This window comes from Mixophyes fleayi, chromosome 4, assembly GCF_038048845.1.
Source record: "Mixophyes fleayi isolate aMixFle1 chromosome 4, aMixFle1.hap1, whole genome shotgun sequence".
In the NCBI taxonomy this organism is placed as follows: domain Eukaryota; kingdom Metazoa; phylum Chordata; class Amphibia; order Anura; family Limnodynastidae; genus Mixophyes; species Mixophyes fleayi.
The window spans coordinates 115,828,255-115,844,508 of NC_134405.1; the positions used below are offsets into that span (position 1 = coordinate 115,828,255).

Below are 16,254 nucleotides of genomic sequence, written 5' to 3' on the forward strand. Positions count from 1 at the left end.
ATACACAAACATACTACAGGATGACAGCCAAAATAGTGTAACTTGCTTGAAAGAAAAGGGTTTACAGGATACTTATGACATCTTTGTGTTCATGCTATGATTTCCCTGTTTCATTATAATGTGTTATATGTGACCACACAGTCTAGTGTCTGTAAGGTAAGTATACTTTAATACTTTAGAAGTGGGATATCTCCAGAGATAGTGAGGGGAAAGGTGGATTAGACATTTAGTTATTTATCAAAGTTCATCACAAATTAAGCCCCTTCATGGACATGAATATGGTGGTCCTGAATATATTTCATATTGTAACATAGCTTCTGAAGTATTCATGTTTTTGTGATAAAACTGAATTCATGCAGAAATCTAAAAAAATAAGGCAAATCTTAGTAATTGTTTTTAATTACCAGTAAAATGTATCTTTTACAACATGCCCATTGCAAGTTCTTAAGTTCTATATGTTGGGTCTTTACACTAATCACTCCTATATTCTCTATATATTGTTTTATTTCATATGTTTAGTAGCTTAAAATGTTCCATAAAAATATTCAAATTATAAGACCTTGAAGTGGCTTTCTTCTGAGCTTAAATACGTACTGACTAGCTTTGGTAATGTTGAAAGTAAAAACTTCTTTATAACAATTGCTCTGTGTCAGAGAAAATTGATCAGCAGCCAAAAAAGACCAAAAGAACTATTGAAGTTTCAGGGAGCCGAAACAAGGCTTTGTAAAACCCAATGGACCCCTGTGGCACATGTATGAACCTTGGACTGGCTGGTTTACACAATGTCACATACATCTCAACTTATTGCTTTATCTACTTGGCAAATTCATAACCAAATTGGGTATAGTCTAAAAATTGACAGATCGACTTGGTGTTTCTTTTGTCAGTTTCAAATGTCACAGAAATCTTGAGTCAACAGCATAAAATACTGTGAAACTGATTATTATTAGAAAATAGATTGATAAATAGCAGAAATGTTTTTGCATTCATTTTGGAGGCTTGAGGCTCCTAAATGTTTGTAGTAGTTTACTTTAGTACAGTGATAGGTGACTGGCATTCCCCCCTGCTTTATTTACATATTACTATTGTACAGCTTGTAGCTGTATCTGTGGTATCAATTTGCTCTTAAATGTCTTTAAGCAGGAAGCTGACATGGAATGTTTTTTTGTTCTTTAGATAGCAGTTTAAGTACCTTTTTTAAGCAAGCATCTGTCATTTTTCTTATCTGTCCTCCTACAAATCATTATCGTCATTTCAAAATATCTCTGTTAGCAAACACAGGGTCACAGCTCTCGGCATGTCATGTGATGGGAGAGGGGGAGAAGAAGGAAGTCACAGTGCAGACAGAGCTCAGGGGGACGTTCCAACGTCTTTCTGCTCACTACATAATGTGGCATGTGACCATGATTGCCATGGTAGTCCAGAATCATAGATCATTACTAGCAGACTGAATAAAATAAAGCAGTGAAGTAAAAGGGGAACTTGAAGATTATATTAACTCATACTTGCCAACTTTGGCAAGACTGAATATGGGGGAGGTGGTTGTGGGGGGCGGGGCTTGGTGAATCGTGTCACTTAGCCCCGTCCCCTAAATGGAAACAGTCATTTCTAGCCTACTCTGGCAGGGGATGGGGCCACATTGTGGCGTGAATCGTGTCATAAGCCCTGCCCCCTGCAACTTAACTAATGAAGGGCCAGAATCCGGGAAGTTGCCCTGTTCTCCCGGGTAGTCCGGGAGTACTGCCAGAAATTCGGGAGTTTCCTGGACATTCCGGGAGAGTAGGCAACTATGTATTCACTTCGAGTCCCTGTGAAACATCCAGTCCTGCTGCAAAATTCGTTTACCTCCCTCCACCCCAAGCTATACACGCAACCTTGACAAAAGACAGTGCATTTTTTTTTTCTTTTTGATTTTAAATACTCCTTTCTAATCAATACTATATTATAAAGACCAGAGGATGAGAATTGCATCCAATTTGCAGAATAAGATATATTATACTTTGCATTTCCAGGAGAAAAAAAATTCACACTCGATACATTCGAGCTACAACTCCTTGCATAACAGCATTACTCATAAAATGAGCATTTCACCATGCCAATACAAACCCTCTTAAATGTTCTAATAAATGCTTGTTCTGCATTGTAAATGAATGACGGGTCAAGTTATGCAAAGCATGTGACCTTATGGTGCATAATTCAGAAATAAAGAGAAAGGAGGTCAAACTGCTGTGTGAAGAACATAAAGGACAAACAATGGAAAAATGATACCGTTATTGAGGTAAAGGTTAGTACACTAACCAGATGATAGTGTAAAGCATTTTTTCAGAATGATCACTAAAGTAGTCTATAGATTATATATTGTGAAATCTTGCAATTGCTTTGTTTGCCTTCCTATGGATCAACTCGGCTAGAATTTTTATAAAAGGTTTAACTGCACAGACTTGTGTGTGTTTGCAACCTCAATAAATCTGTACCTAAAGTTCTGATAGCGTTGACTACTAAATGTACATGTCACATGCAGAGTAGAAGCAGTCATTTTTTTTTTTAGGCTGTTCATGAAAATTCAGCCTAATAAGTAACAAGAGATATCCATGCTTTAGAGAACCTCAAATATTGGTTTAGTCACAACATCTCTGCCTCCACTGTATATAGGCAACAGGTGTGTTTTAAAGGGGTGGAATGTACTCCTGCAATTTTTATTACACACATTGTTCTGTACATTTTAGCCATATCTTTATAATAGCAGACAGAGTTGTTTGTTTTTGTTGCCCTATGATATGGTCCAAAGCTGCTTTCTGGATATATTTTTACCAATGCAGAGAGCACAGCAAACCAGTGTTGTATCCAAGGGCAACAAAGCCAAACAAATCTGCCCAATGATAAAAATCCATGTTCAACAATCTGGAATGGAAGCAAGAGAAAGCACTGTATTCAGTAAATGGTACCAGAGGGTAGGTACAATCTAATAAATTAAATTCATAGAAAAGTGGAATCCTCCTTTAGCCACCAAATCTCTTCAGCTGCAGATCACACTATTATAACTAAAAGGGTAGCTCCCAGCTTTGATTAATTTAGGAAAATTCGCCTGTGCTGTTTTATTGGACAGAACATTTCCTCACTTTTCCCCTCTAAAATACAGACATATTTTTAGTCCATTAAACACACTCTTCATTCCAAAATATACAACTATGTACACTGCATGTGAGAAGTCATATTTTGGCATGAACGTTCCTGTACTTTGAGTATGTAAGGCGTACGTGCCACCCACACAGAGTAGAGGAAGTCTACACATCGGTGTGCATCGGTGTGCATGAGCGATGGAATTCTTAACAATTGGAAAAACTTGTTGAGTTTTCGACATTTTACAGGCAAACCCTGGCCAAGGGCTGTTCCCTACATACTATGGAAAGCTCTTTGCCAAGAGTTAAACCATGCTTTGACTCCCAAATGAATTCTTTTGCTTGCACAGTGCATGATTATGTGAACATATAATCTAGATTAAAGTATGTAGGCACACCCATACATTCCATTCAATGTTGAATTTACAGAACATTCTCCAGCTGGATTCCAGTGTAGTGAGTTTCTGTAAATAATCTCCTTTGACGCTAGAATGTTTGAGTTTAGAGTCTGTTTGTCATACACATATTTGGATTTTAATGTGTTTCTAGGCTGGGATAAAAGATTTTGCATTCCATGTTTGTGTTTGCATTTTATAAGAGTCGGTCAGCAAAATTTTCAAGTAGCCAGTTCAGTAGAGAGAGGTGCATCAGTGGGGACTGGATGCTAGAGTATGTGAACTTCACAAATACAAACAAGGGGTTGTAAAAATGTATTATTTTTTTTTGGCTAAGTATTATGTCAGATACAGGAGAAGTGTCACGTTCTGGCATGCAGTAACCTTTGGGAGCCAGTTTTTAAAAATATGGTGATGAGGATGTTTTTTTTTTTTTTCTTTTTTTCTTTTTTAATCAACACTTATTGAGGTAAAAAAATAATTCTTCGCAGTTTTGCAAAAAAATCTCACCAAGGCTGGACCAGTCTCTGCTGATATGTGCATATGAGATTTGGGCTTTCAGATAATAAAAATAAAAATAATTATGTAAATAGATGTACATATTAAATTTTATACTTTGAATAAAAGCTTTTTTTTTTTTCAAAGAATAAAACATTTTTCAATGATTTTCTTCTGTTATCATTAGGGCTTTTTGCACTCTAATAAATCAACATCTTAGTTATTAAAATAAATAAATGCACTAATGGACATTTTCAAAATAAACCCAGATTTTGAATCTAAATATTAAATGTTATACAAAATATATCGAGAGATGGTACAGAGGCTTTGTGGCCAATGAAGCTGAAAGTATGTCTGCATTGAAGAGAAACATATATTGGTCATTAGCTCCTTCTATTGCTTGATATTGTGTAATTTTTTAATATGGATAATTAGTTAGTATCATTTCTACTTACAACATTTACACCAGGTGAAGGAAATTTTTTATTTTTCACCATAACTTTTGACTCGGGAATTAGACTGGTTTGTGTCAAATGTATTCTTGGGTTAATTATTGGAGGATGAATAAGCATTAGCCAAATACTATATTCAGAAGCAAAAACCAACGTGGTGTAATGATCAGCAGTAAGTCGTTGACTGAGGAAGAACAGAATTCCAGACAGGAATCAACGTAAATGAACATAACTGGGAAATTGTACAGAAACAGACAATGACTCATGGACATAGCAAATATAGATATAGCTAGCAAGGGTAAGAGTCACAATATGAAATTAATGATCAAGAATCCAAAGGGGCAGGCATTCAGTAAAGAATCAAAACTATAGTGGGTAGTTGGCCAGTCTGGGATCAATACCATGAGTTAATAGTGAGTGACAAACAAACTCCTGGAGCTACTTTTGCAAGTGAGGACCACAAAAACTATTGGACAAGAGCGATACAGTAATAACAAAGTATGGGAAAAATAAAGCGCCTTCCATTCACGATAATACTGGAGAACAACAAAACCAGTCTCTGTGTGCTGTTGGGCCTATAGTAGTTCCCTTTCCCCCTCAAGACAGCATTTAGGTACTGTAATGTCCCAAGAACTTGAGTAGCACAACGTATTTTGGAGTTACAGCAAGGCAAGAGAGGGCTGACAGAGGATGAAGACAGAGAAACGGGCAGGTAGCAACAGTAACTGAACAAAGCTGATATTGTTAACAATGAGATGGGTAAACAGAATACACCAGATGGACAGGACTGAGAGAGACACTGAGACTGCATACATAAAGCCTCAGAATATTACAGACATGGAAGGCACAAGGCCACAGGCTATAAGACTAAAGCTGGGTACACATTACAGTTTTTTCAACCAAATATCGGGCCAATCACACAATAAACGACTGTTAGGTCTGGTTTCTCATTGGTGTGTACGCTCCCACGAGGATGTTTTAGTCACAATCTTTTCAAAAGATGATTATGGGAGATACAGAGCACACAAATCTGCATGCTCCTCTGGACTTTTAGTGGTTGGCTGCGGAATTGGTGGTGCTATATAAATAGATGATGATGATGATGGTGAAATCGTTCCAGAAATCACATCTGCAGTAATTATCTGTAGTGTACACCCAGCTTCAGACAAGAAAGCAGCAAGCACACCTCAAAAGATACAAAGTAGTGCTAGACATAGGCTCAGACCAGCAACTCTCAGTCTACTAGCAGGCCTTGTATACTTCTAGGGGTACATTTACTAAACTGCTGGTTTGAAAAAGTGGAGATGTTGCCTAATAGCAACTAATCAGATTCTAGTTATAATTTATTTAGTATACGCTACAAAATGACAGCTCGAATTTGATTGGTTGCTATAGGCAACATCTCCACTTTTTCAAACCCTGGCGTTTTTGATACTCACTACGAACTCTTTTATGGGCTATGTTTGGCAATGAAAATAGAAGCAAAGGGTCTGACTCATGTTCGGACAGAAGTTCATTTGCGTTGCATATCTTGCATGAATAGCTTTGTACATGCTCGGAAACGGACCAACATTTCATGTCCAAACACAAATTGCACTTACTACTGCCTACGACTTGAAGTTGGAAGGGCAGACTTATGTAGGCAATGTACAGTAAGGGCGTGCTGATGCAGATGTGACCGATTCAAGTCCTGGGATTCGCTTAAGTACGCTTGTTTTTAGTCGTATCTTTTGCACCAGTTACAGGGCAGGTGTAAGTGATGACTGACACAGCATATTCTTTGTACGGGAAAAAAGTACTCGTGTACGTGCCACTAAATAGCACAGAACATGTAAGAGACTATAAAAACGCATTGTATGTACAGTACGTTAATAACCTCTTGATTTATGTAATGTAAAAAAATATATTTTTTTTTAACCAAGCAGGTTTATTAATGATTATACTGTTCAGATTTGTACATTTATTTTAAAATATATTTTTTTTTTGTGTCTCAAATGGTGAGAGATTTTGACTTCTGAACTTAGTGTGAGGTATAAGCCATCCTCTAAAAATTGTAGTCAAAAGTAATAATTGAAATCAGGAGTGGAACTGTGCATAGCCAGGCCCTATAGTAGAACTTGGACAATGGAGCAGTTATGCCACTCTAGCCTCCTAAAAAAAAAAAGATATAGATATATATTTGTGTGTGTGTATAGGAGAGAACTTTGAGATACGTTTATTTACTTTGCATTCATAAGTTGAACAGGCCACACCAATAGGGGTGTGAGCTAGATCATTGACAGGACATTATCCCATAAATGCTAAAAACAGGGAAGAAAGCATAAAATGTACCTCTTACATTTCTAGAAATGTTAAAAACTTGGACAGCCATATAGAAGTCTCTAACCTGAACCCATCCTATAAAGTGTCTGGCGTCATCACCAATACGACTGAGTGAAGGCATCTAATAGGCCATCGTGTAAAATCAAGATGCAGTATTTTGACTGTAAATTAGGGTGATATTAATTGAGGTAATGATAAAAACGCAGCAGTGAAACGTTAATTGGTTTCAGGAATGTATTGATTTGCCTGCTTGTTTGTGTATACACATAAAAGACTCTAAATATGCCAATGTTTTGTCATTCCAGCTGGTGCCAATTCAATATAATGGATCCCCAATTTGATGGTGTAAAATACAGACCGCAAGACAGTGGAGTTCGAATCCGACGCAGTGAAGAAAAAAACCAAAAGATAAGAAATTCCCATAATGTTAAAGAGGGTTCTTATGGTGTAAGCATCAGGGTCCAGGGAATAGATGGACATCCATTTATTGTCTTAAATAATAAAGAAGGATGCTTATCACATAATGTTTCTGCGCCTGAAACAGATCATCTCTCACTAAGTAAATCCATACTGAATTCAAAGAACAATCAAAACTCCCTAAAGGGCGATGAAGATTTTCCAGAAAATCCATATAAACAAACAGTTAAAACATCAAATAAAGTGCACTATGTACGTTCTGGGAATGGTACCTCAGAATATAAAGAAGGACCCCTAAAAACAAATCAGTTCAATTTTCAAAGACATCCTGAGCTTTTGAAACCATATGATCCAGATGAACGTGGCGGGAACACAGACAATTATCAGTCTTCTAGTGATAGTAAAGGTGTATCTGCTACTGATGAAGAAAATAAGAAAGATTCCAAGCTTTTGATGTCATTCCAAAAAGATTCTGTTGTCAGAAATGTAAGCACAAAGTCGGTGGATTCAGTAAAATCTAACGGCAAGGATAGATCTGCCAGGAAGGAAAACCAAAACAAATCGCCTATTGACAACACCAGTATCTTAAGCAATACTAGTGATAATTATACTTCAGAGTCTTTTTCGTCCAGTAACGGATCCCCATATAGTAGCAATTCTATTGGTCTTGCTGAGTCCAGAAAGACCAGGCCTGATGTTCTCCAGTTCAGAAGACAAGATTCTGCAGGCCCAGTTCTTGAGGGATCTCGGTCACGTAGGTCCTCCTGTTCCTCAACAACGGCAACATCATGTCAGTCCTTGCAAAAGTTTTGGTTAGAGGATCAAGAAGATGCTCTTTATGCTGATAATGTGAACCGGCATGAAAACCGGAGGTATATTCCTTTTGTACCTGGGACAGGTCGCGATATTGACACTGGGTGTATTCCTGGAGTAGACGAGTTGATTGAAAAATTTGATACAAGTGTTCCTGTGCAAAGAAGAGGCCGATCGGCCAGACGGAATAGAATTAATCCGGAAGATAGAAAGAGAGCGAGGAGTGTTGACAGTGCACTGCCGTTCGGTCTTCAAGGCAATACAGATTACTTAAATGAGTTTAGTAGAAATTTAGGGAAGTCGAACGAACATTTATTGAGACCATCAAAGATCTGCCATCAGAAACTGCACCCACAAAACTATAAACTGCCCTTCAAGAGACAAAACACCACTGAATGTATTGTCGTCCAAGCTGCACCACCTGAAAGTGTCCAGCGGCAAAATTACAGTGCTCTGCAGTATCGCAAGGACATACAGAATAACAAGGTTACCTCCTGTGATGAAACCGACTCGGCCACACTGCCAGGCCTAAGCAAGAGAAACGGAGACACAAAAACAACGAAGTCCTCTCTGAAGTTACAGAACTGTATTACTGTCCCAGCTGACCTGGGAAATAGGAAGATTTCTGCTAAACCACACACTTCAGGTCAAAGTGCACAGGTTAGTGCTAATATTTACATTTAATAGGTAATGGATCGTATTTTAAGTTTGCAATTTGTTTTCACAGCAAACATTTTTTTTATATGGGGAATAATGCAATCAAAACTAATATTGTTTTCTTGAAAGGGTAAAATGAGAAATACAGTAGCATCCGAGGGGCTGACGTATAAAAACGAGAAGCTGCCAAAGTAGAATTAATTTTGATATATGAATAGTAAAAATACATGAAATAGGTCGGTCCTCTAAAAAATTAACAAGAAAAAAATCCTGATGGCACTTGCAACAAATTAGGACTATATCTGCAGCTGTCCTCAAGGAGGTTCAAGCCTCCTCTAATGTGGAAAATAGATCAATTAATCAAGTTGTTGACTGTGCTTGATACAAACGTTGTATTAAAAAGTGAAATTCAATTAAAAAATCTGTATATATAAACATTTATGTCTGTTATTTACCATACAAAACACAGATAAAAACCTTTTAATCCTTGGTATTCTATAATAATAATTGTATACTTTAAACAGCCTCTTCTAAACAAACAAATGAAACTCAAATTCCATTTAAACCAATAGCAAATTAGGATATTGTAAATGTGTATATATCTGTATTACTCTTAATGGGTTTGGAAATTTTTATAGATACTTCGAATAACAGCATAATTATAATGAGATATAAATGTGAAAAACTTACGTTCAATATTGATCGATATAAAGCAATGCATTTGGGGCCCAAATGTATGCATGCATCTTAGACCCTCCATAAGACATTGTAGATTACATACTCAGTGGGACATTGTGATAAAGGCTGTTCTCTTCAGGGCAACACCTCTTTTTATTAGGTGCCTCTATTGTCTTAGGTGGGTTCTGCCCCCATTATTACCTTGTACTCCTCATCTATCTTCTCTGATCGTGTCCATGAAGAGACACATCAATGGAGGTGTATGCAGGTCTTCACTTGTACGCATACTTGCCAACTCTCCCGGAATGTCCGGGAGACTCCCGCATTTTGGGAGATTCTCATGGACTCCCGGGAGAGTATGGCAATCTCCCGAATTTGGTCCAAAATGCTCTGCCCCTGGTGTAAAATTACGCGTTTGCGTCATTACGTCATGCCCACCTCCCCCGGCAGGCTCCCGGAAGACCACTCCATAAAGTTGGTAAGTATGCTTGTACGTGAAACAAGAAGTGGAACTCCTGCTTTCAATGTGTGCATAGGGATTTATTGTGGCCACGCAACCAAGGTTACCAAAAACTGTGAAGGAATAAGAGTGACATTTAATAGAAATGCATCCTCTGCACAAACTTATATACCATATTTATATATTAGGGAATAATAGGATGTGTGTTGCTATATAACTACTTTAAATTGCACTCTATTAAAACAGGAATGTTAGTTCCATATATTGCGATACATATTAAGCTGACCAACTCAAGCTAGAAATCTGTTTCATGTGGCCAGTCTCTAAACCGGAATACAATCTTAAACAAAAACAACAATAATTATGTTGAAATTGTTTTACAAACGGGTTGAGTCTTACCTTAATACAGCTTTACAAGCACTGCCCAAGCAATAGCAGCTGTATTGGACACCAAAGGGATCATCTGATACTAGCTGGAGAAATCTACCGCTGGAGTTTGGTCACAAGCTCCACAATGAACAAAAATAGAGATATATTGTGCTCACCAATACTGCTAAAACAAAACTGGACTGCAATGAGGCTGTGATCACATGCTATAAAAATAACATGATCCTCTGCACTCACATTTAACAATGTGACCGGAAAAATGTCCTAATGATCATTAATGTATAGGGCTCTATGTTAAAAACAATGAGCGTTTGTTAGCCACGTCTTTGGTGGTATGATACGTCAAGGTGATGGATAGGATACTGGTAAGGGAGATTCTTTCAGTGATCATTCTTTTTCCTGTTCATTACCTGCTCATTGTATAGTCCTGTTATATTAATGTGCTATATTAATGGTTTTGCAGTGGTATAGCACTTACAGAAGACCTATAACATGCTGAATTTTGTAAGCTGGCTGACCACATTCTCCTGAAATGCGAGTACCAGGAAAGGACATTGATTTATATGTTATGAAAACTTCCTTTACACCTAAATAGGCCTTCCTCGGCATGGGTCCTAAGGCAGCTGCCTCACTTTCCTTATTCTAGGCAGACCCTCTTTTGACACCATTTCCTATCAAATTAAGTCCTAGAATTTAAAAAAGAATGCAAGGAACAATGACTAAATTTAATAGAGTTTGGAGGCTTTTTGAACATGAGTGAAGACTTTTAGCTAGATTTATATATGCCATAGAAGAGGCATTTAAGGGTGGCATTAAATGCATGCTCTTGGTCCAGGGAATAGTTTAATTGCAGTAAAAGGTCAGGAAAGATTATAAATATTTTATTTGTAGTCTCTTGGGCATCCAACTATTGCATTTTTTCCCTTTTTTTAAAAATTATTATTGAACTGTGTGGGCATTTTGAGAATAAAGGTTTGACCTTGATGAACATGTCCATTTTTTTACTTTATTATTTTTTTTCCCCCAACCTTCATATTCACGTATATAGTGCCCACTTGTACTTGTTTTACACAGTGCCCCTTTGGAGCCTGAGATACATTAAAAATGTTTTCCTGGCTCAGTGGACTAAACGGAGAACAAAACACGAGGACAAGGTGGCTCCTTTCCAGCAGTTGAAGCTTGGCCACCTAACAGGCAATAACATCATGAGCCTCACAGTTCCCTTTCACAATGAACTTTGATAAACTTGGCTGTTTAAAGAATCCTGAGTTACTGCTGTGACCCCAATCATTTTAATAAATGCCTTGTCAATCTCATTAATCTGCCTCCTGTAACCCCTCTAACTGACTAAGGCAGATTTAAGATTCTTCTGGCTACTGTATTTTATGTAAAATCTGATCAGTTTACAGCTAATTCTATTATATTTCTGATGTCATAATGTTGTTTTTATTATTGAAACTTGAATTTAGAAATATGTAAAATGGATTACATTCAGGTAGGAGTCTAATTAGCCACAAATATCAAATCTCTTTTAATTTTCTTTTACACATGGGCTTGTCAATTGCACATTGTTACATAGGTGCAAACAAATAGTTCCATTGTAAAAAGAGACATTCAGAAGTTTTGCCGCAGATTCAAGTTTCAATATTCAGCATTTGCAAAATGTTTAACAGATTCAGCAAACAGAATTTGATATTAAAGTATGTAAGACATAATTATAAGACATTAATTCAGCATATTTTTAATATAGTGCATATTTTGTAGTAAAATATGCTAAATGAGTACCTAAGCCAGTGGATCCCAAACTTTCTCAGGTCGAGGCACCCTTAGGGTCTTCATAATTTTTTCAAGGCACCCTAAGCCAAAATAATTACCAAGTAGTCCCCTGCCATGCTTACCTCCGGCCCTGGCCGTGGCACCCCTTTCAGATTGCTGCGGTACCCCAGAGAGCCGTGGCGCACAGTTTGGGAATCACTGACCTAAGCAATAATTTCATAAGGAAACATCCACCACCGTTTGTGACTCTTAAAAAAGAAATGTAAGTGCAAAACTTCCTTTACAAATGTTTAGATCTATATGCTGTGTGTTGTCATTGTACCACCACATCATGATCTTCTCCACTTTACTCTCTGTCCTGTACGTGAGGGTGGAGAGAGTGCATGCAATCTGAAGGGATTTCCTGACTGTAAACAAAGCTTGTGTTCTATCCACTAGAAAGACTGACTGTAGAATGGGTTAATGTATCTTTCAGTGCTTTGTTCTCAATGTGAGACTGCAAGAATCAAGCCATAAGTGAAAGACTGATTCCATTCCTGTCGAGAAGCCAGGAGGGCTCTGCTAATGGAAACTGGCTCCTAACTGCTGCTGATCCACGGGGTTCTATGTATATCTGCAATTTAAGCTAATCTAATGAAAGTCAATCTTCCTTTTGCAAAAAAACATTGATTTTTTTTAATCACTATAATGTGCAGAAGCATCAGTTCAATGCATGGATAATCATTTGTTGACTTTTTTTTTTATAGGGAACGGATGAAAGTTCAGTTTTGTAGTAGAGAAATAGTAGCTTTATATTTTTAATAGTTAACAGCATAAATGTTGTAAGTTTTTTTTTGTACACAAACATTCCATTTCCAAGCAAAATTCATAAACATAGTAAATAATTGCTTCTGATCACTGATAATTGCATACACACAGAAACAACATGCACTCAGTGGCTACTTTATAATGTACACATATTTAGCACTGGGTATGACCCACCGCCCTTTGCCCCCAGAATAGATGAAGTCCTTAGAAAGTCTGGTCCATGTTGACATGATGGCATCATACTGCTGCTGCAGATTTGTCGGCTGCACAGGAGGACATTGGAGTACACTGAACTCATTGTCATGTTCATGGAACCAGCTTGATATGATGTGTGCTTTGTGACATGGCATGTTATCTTGCTGTAAGTAGCCATTAGAAGAGGGCAGACTGTGGCCAAAAAGGGATGTACGTGTTCAGCAACAGTACTTTGGTAGTGTCACGGGCACTAGGAGTCTTTGCCCAGGATATCACCAGATGATGGACTTACCAGAGTAATATAGTTGGTAATATGGTTCTCTGGTAGCAGGGTGACAACGGAACAGGAGAAACAGCAGATGGTGAGAGAATGCTCGAGGAAAGTCTATGACTAGCAGCAACTGGTAATGAGTAGATGAATGTACACGAGGAACCAGATGGACAAGGGAACGTGAGGAAAGTCAGTGGTCTGCGTATAGCAAGTTGTACCACTGCGCTAGTGAGGTGGAATGTCCAGGAGTAGCGAGGAGGTAGTGAGAGTCAGCGGTCTGCGTATAGCAAGTTGTACCGCTGTCTAGGTGAAGGAATGGAATCCAGGTGAAGGTAGGTAACAGGGAAGTCAGTGGTCTGCGTATAGCAAGTTGTACCACTGCTTATGTGAGAGGATACTTGAAACTGGTGACACAGGGAACAGGAGTCAGTGGTCTGCGTCAGCAAGTAGTACCACTGCTATATATATGTGAGGATGGGCACGAGGAGATGAATGTAAAGCAGAGTATACACGGGGCACCCAGAACTTGATCCCACGATGATATCCACAATACAATGATAACTGACAAGCACTGCTTAAGTATACAAAGTCACAATACTATCCAGGCAATAGGAAACAAAGTCAATGGTAACAATAGCTTCAGTGGATAGGAGACTCCGGAGGAGAACACAACTCAGTCCAGATGGATATGCAATACACAAGCAAAGTCAATGGAAAGTATGCATACCGCGGTTCAGGAGAGCAGGCTGTCAGAGAAACGTGCAGGGTTACCTGAACGGCTGAAGGCCGGCAGGAGGAGAGTGGAAGCGGTAATCAGGTTGGTGCAGCGCACGGCAGGTAATCCAGAATGAACGAAGCAATACTCAGGAAGCAGTAGTAAGTGGAACTGGAAACATGGAGAACATGGGAGAGTTGAGGCTGTCTGGTATCCAGTAGTAGAGGTGAAGGCAGCGGGGCGCTGACACGATAAACCCAGGAGAGTTGAGACGATCAGGAACTCTGTAGTAGTAACGGAGGCAGCGGATAGGAATCAGCTGAGTGCAGACACGATGAACACAGGAGAGTTGAAGTGAGCAGGAACTCTGTAGAAGCAACGGAGGCAGCGGATAGGAATCAGCTGAGTGCAGGCATGATGAACACAGGAGAGTTGAAGTGGTCTGGAAACCACAATAGCAGTAAACAGGAATCGGCAGGAGCTGAATACACGAGGAACACAGGAACACCTTCAGAGGCTCATGGGGAATGAGACTCCAAGATCAGGCAACCAGGTAATGATCACAGGTGCTTTAAATAGGGAGGGTTGCCTGATCATCCAATCAATTAAAAGCAACAGGTACTGAAGGTTTGATAAGGGCTGCACATGCGCAGACCCTCAGGATGGCGGACGGCCACGGTTCCTGAATACACGGGAAGTGGCACTCACAGTCCGGTGAGTGACAGGTAGGCTGTAGGAGTTAAACAACGCTCAGCTGGTATTTGTGCCAAGAAAACTATCATTACACCACCACCAGCCTGCAGCGTTGACACAGGACATGATGGATCCATGCATTTGAGTTGTTTACATCAAATTCTGCATGTCACAAGCAGAAATCGAGATTTGTGAGACCTGTCAACATTTTTCCATCTTCAACTGTCTGGTTTTGGTTGCCCACTGTAGCCTCAATTTCCCGTTCTTAGCTGAAGTGGATCCGTTGTGGTGGCCTGCTGCTGTAGCCAATGTTCTTCAATGTTCAACATGTGTGCATTCAGAGATGCTCTTCTGCATACCACTCTGATAATGCATAGTTGCTTGAGTTACTGTCACCTTCCTGTCAGCTTCAGTCAGTATTGCCACTCTCCTCTGACCTCTTCCATTAACCAGGATTTTCTGTCCACAGAACTGCCGCTCACTGGATGTTTTTTGTTCCGTCTGACAGCAACAATCGTTGCACAGTTAAAGTCCCTTAGATCACATTCCTTCCCCACTCTGGTGTTTGGCCTGAACAACAACTGGACCTCTTGACCATGTCTGCATGTTTTTATGTATTGAGTTGCTTCCACATGATTGAAATATAAGTTAATTACAGATAAAGTGGGAGGACATTTACTGCTGAGCTTGCATTGTGCCCAGTCCCGGATTTTTCTCCTCCAAGACCCCATCAATGCAGTTCCCCGACCTTCATGTCCCAGACACCATGGGCCTGAGTCATTAATGAAAGTAAAGCATGAAAAAGGAGTAACTTTGCACCTGGGCAAAAGCATGTGCATTGGAGGGGGAGATAAATTTCAAATGTGAGGACAGATTTTTAGTTGGGGTAGGGCATGCCCTAGACGATCAACGTTAAATTTCAGTGTAAAAATAAAGCTATCAAGTATTTATTTGCTACATGAAAAAGCAGCCACATGGAAAATAATAAGCTAATTTTCACCCCTTGCATTGTAACATGGTTTGTCCAGGAGCAAACTTACACTTTTTTTTATTTTATTTTTTTATTTGCTTGCTTTAATGAATCGGGCCCTTTTTATGTCCAATATTTATAAGTTCTGCATAATGGCTGTCTCCATGTGTATAGGCGACAGGTGCTCAGACTATGTTATGTTGGGAAGGTCTCGGACATTCCTCTGGTTTACCCTTTTTAGCTTCTGTCAGTTTTGGAGTTCTACTCTCAGTAATGACATGAAGTTATCGATAGGACATGGAAAGGAAAAACTGCTATATTTCTGCAGGAACGTCCTTAAAGAATATCAGTGAATATTAAATACATAATCAATAAATCATTTACAAATTAGATTAAGTTGTATTGTAATATAATACAACAAAATTATAGCCATTTTAGCTGCAAGAATATGATTTAGGATGGGTTTGTAAATAGCTACATGGGCTTCGAAGCGACAAAAGGAGCTCATAACTAGGACCAATTGTTTATGGGAGGTTTTGAGCACCTGGTTGTCCCTTAAACTTTTTCTGAGATTGCAACATCATTTTTATGTAAACCCCGTTAATGAGAAAGTTTATTTATGTGACTGA

At 38.8% G+C, this 16,254-nt stretch overlaps 1 protein-coding gene across 3 annotated transcripts in view; it reads left to right on the forward strand.

Moving 5' to 3' along the window:
• Positions 1-16,254, forward strand: part of CGNL1 (cingulin like 1) — an 88,289-nt gene that overhangs the window by 11,185 nt on the left and 60,850 nt on the right. For all 3 annotated transcript variants that reach the window (XM_075208057.1, XM_075208058.1, XM_075208056.1), the window contains exon 2: positions 7,092-8,676. In XM_075208057.1, the coding sequence (XP_075064158.1) occupies positions 7,111-8,676 (1,566 nt within the window). In that variant the 5' untranslated portion in view covers positions 7,092-7,110. The remainder of the gene's footprint in view (positions 1-7,091; positions 8,677-16,254) is intronic.